At 34.2% G+C, this 2942-nt stretch overlaps 1 protein-coding gene across 1 annotated transcript; it reads left to right on the top strand.

Annotated features, from left to right (window-relative positions):
- Positions 1-589: 589 nt before the first annotated feature.
- Positions 590-1833, top strand: LOC133037831 (carboxylesterase 1-like). The gene has a single exon (XM_061115473.1). It carries the CDS (start codon positions 719-721, stop codon positions 1682-1684), a length of 966 nt encoding a protein of 321 aa, XP_060971456.1. The 5' UTR covers positions 590-718; the 3' UTR covers positions 1685-1833.
- The last annotated feature ends 1109 nt before the right edge of the window (positions 1834-2942 follow it).

Raw genomic sequence — 2942 nt, 5'->3', positions numbered from 1 at the left:
AATTGTCAATAATTTAGAGATTGATTTTTAATTTTCTTTTTTATTTCACACACATTTAAGTTGTGTTTTCTTTAGTATTTGAACATGAATTTTTAGTTTATTTTTGGATTATCTTAAGAACATATTACACTTAAATTATCAAGTTTTCTTAAACACTATAATATATTACATCCAGTATTTACTTTTAATTGTCAAAATTATAAATTATATTATTTAGATATACATAATAATAATCTCACCTAATAAGTAATAATATTTTTTCTTTAATTGTTAATTATATTTTTTAAATAAAGTAAAAAATACCTAACATAAAATTAGTATACGTGCTTCGCACGTAACTTTTTACTAGTCTAGTTATAATTGGATATCCAATTTAATTAATTGGATTAGTTGTAATTTGATGGATCAATTTTGATTGTTTGTGTTCATTTCTAAACAACCTTAATTATTATTATTATTATTATTATTATTATTATATTCTATGGTGATGGTAAGCTATGTCTTTCAAGTAGATATTTTTCGATTTTATACACAATTAGTTGCTTTTGTGTGTTATCAATCAGTCTTTTATTACCGGCTCCTAATAAATAATTAACGTCAATATCCAATAGTGGTTACTTAATAATTGCTCTCACCAAATTTGATAGCCAATTTCTTCCTTTAATGCTCGCAAAATTTCAATAAAGAAAACTCATTCGAAAAACCATCAAGGGATACAATGTCCGAACCAATACCAATCGATCCTTACCAAAGACTCCAGATTGTACAGAATGGCGACGGGACCATCACTCGATTATTCAAATTTCCAGATGCACCCACTTTACCCGATCCCACTATGTCCACCGCACCTATAGTTCTTTCCAAAGATATTGCCCTTGATCAATCAAAATCCACCTGGCTCAGAGTTTTCATACCCCGTGATGCACTGGATAATAAGCTACGATTGCCTCTTATAGTCTACTTCCATGGCGGTGGATTCATCCTATTCAGTGCAGCCTCAACTGTGACTCATAATTTCACATTCAACTTAGCCGCCGAAATCTTTGCCATTGTAGTTTCTGTGGAGTATCGTCTGGCTCCGGAGCACCGTCTGCCTGCAGCCTACGATGACGCCATGGACGCACTGTACTATATCAGAACCGCCGATGATGATTGGCTGAGAAACTACGCTGACTTGTCGAAATGCTTCATTATGGGGGGCAGTGCGGGAGGGACAATAGCTTACCATGCTGGGCTTCGGGCTGCAGCGGAGGCCCAACGTCTTCGGCCCATGAGGATCCGTGGGCTTATATTACATCAGCCATTTTTTGGTGGTGTCCAAAGATGCGACTCAGAATTGAGGCTGGTCAATGATTCTGTTCTTCCGCTTTGCGTTAGTGATTTAATGTGGGAGTTGGCTTTGCCTGAGGGAGTTGACCGTGATCATATGTATTCGAATCCGATGGTGAGTGATGGTTCAAAGTCGTTGGAGATTATCAAATCGCTGCAGTGGAAGGTGATGGTAGCGGGATGGGATGGGGACCCACTTTATGACCGTCAGATTGAATTTGTGAAAATGTTAGAGAAAATGAGTGTAAGTGTAGTAGGTTATTTTGGTGTTGGAGGACATCATGGGGTAGAGATGTTTGACTTGTCTAAGGCAAAGCTACTCATCTTGGCTATAAAAAGTTTCATATGTCCTTAGAGATGAATTTGAATTTGAGAGAAGATATTGATCTTTAGATTAAATAAAGCAGCGTTCATTGTCTATGGCTGTGTTGTATATGTGCTCCTAAATAATGATTATTGTGTTTTTCGTTTTTATGTCTAATGGAGAGCATGACCGTATTAATTTTGTGGATTATTGTTAATTAGTTCGTTTTGATAATTAGCATGTATTGTGCTAAGTTTCATTATGATTGGAAGTGATTTTACTATTAGAGATCACCAAACAATTGAGTGATTTTGCTATTTGGTTATGATAATTATATGAAAGAACAAATGAATCTAAGATAAGCGAATGGAATTAAAATTACAAGAACAATAACTTAGTTTAATAATTAAGGTTATTTATTTATTTAGTGGAGTTGGGAGGAGTGCCATAAGATTATAAGATTTGATTGTGGTATTTCTCAAAGTTTTATTTTTTTTTTAACAAGGGAATAACTTTATTCAAAAACCAAACAAAGGCAGTCCCACCCCACAAAGCACAACAGCAGTCCCGAACAAGGGAACTGCTCTCCAAAACCAACTACCCACACTCAATGATACATTCATTTAGCTTAGTTTGTGAATACCCAAACCCAATACTCTACATTTAATCACTTTCTTAATCTCCAAGCTAAGGCTAACAGCCGTGCTACATTTAAGCTCAAACAAATAAGTCTTTCGATTTTTCCAAATAAAATACAAAACAACATTACTAATGATCCTGTTGAAAAAACCTATTGCAATTAACCACAATATTTTTCTTCTTTGTATGTCAACAATGGGATACTTATCAAACACCACAACAAGCAATTATTAAATATCAACCAAAGCAACACAAGCAATATAAAATACACAAATCAAGAGTAAAAGTGAGACATCAAGATTTTTACGTGGAAACCCAATGCGGGAAAAACCACGTAAAAATATTGATGTCTCACTTTTACTCTTGATTTGTGTATTTTATATTGCTTGTGGTGCTTTGGTTGATATTTAATAATTGCTTGTTGTGGTGTTTGATAAGTATCCCATTTTTGACATACAAAGAGGGAAAATATTGTGGTTAATTGTAATAAGTTTTCCCAACAAGTGGTATCAGAGCCAAGGTTGATTGGTGTTGAATTCTTGTGTGTTGAAAAATGGATGAGTCGGATGGAATGATGAAATTGAACTTATCAAATTATTCTGCTTGGAAGCAATTGATGGAAGATTTGCTCTATTGTAAAGATTTGTAGAAACCTATTAAAGGTAGTGAG

The sequence above is a fragment of the Cannabis sativa genome, chromosome 5 (assembly GCF_029168945.1).
Source record: "Cannabis sativa cultivar Pink pepper isolate KNU-18-1 chromosome 5, ASM2916894v1, whole genome shotgun sequence".
NCBI classification, from domain to species: domain Eukaryota; kingdom Viridiplantae; phylum Streptophyta; class Magnoliopsida; order Rosales; family Cannabaceae; genus Cannabis; species Cannabis sativa.
This window is presented reverse-complemented; position numbering and strand designations above follow the sequence as displayed.

Coding starts and splice junctions, on each gene's coding strand:
- LOC133037831 (XM_061115473.1), top strand. CDS start 719: ATGTCCGAACCAATACCAATCGATCCTTACCAAAGACTCCAGATTGTA.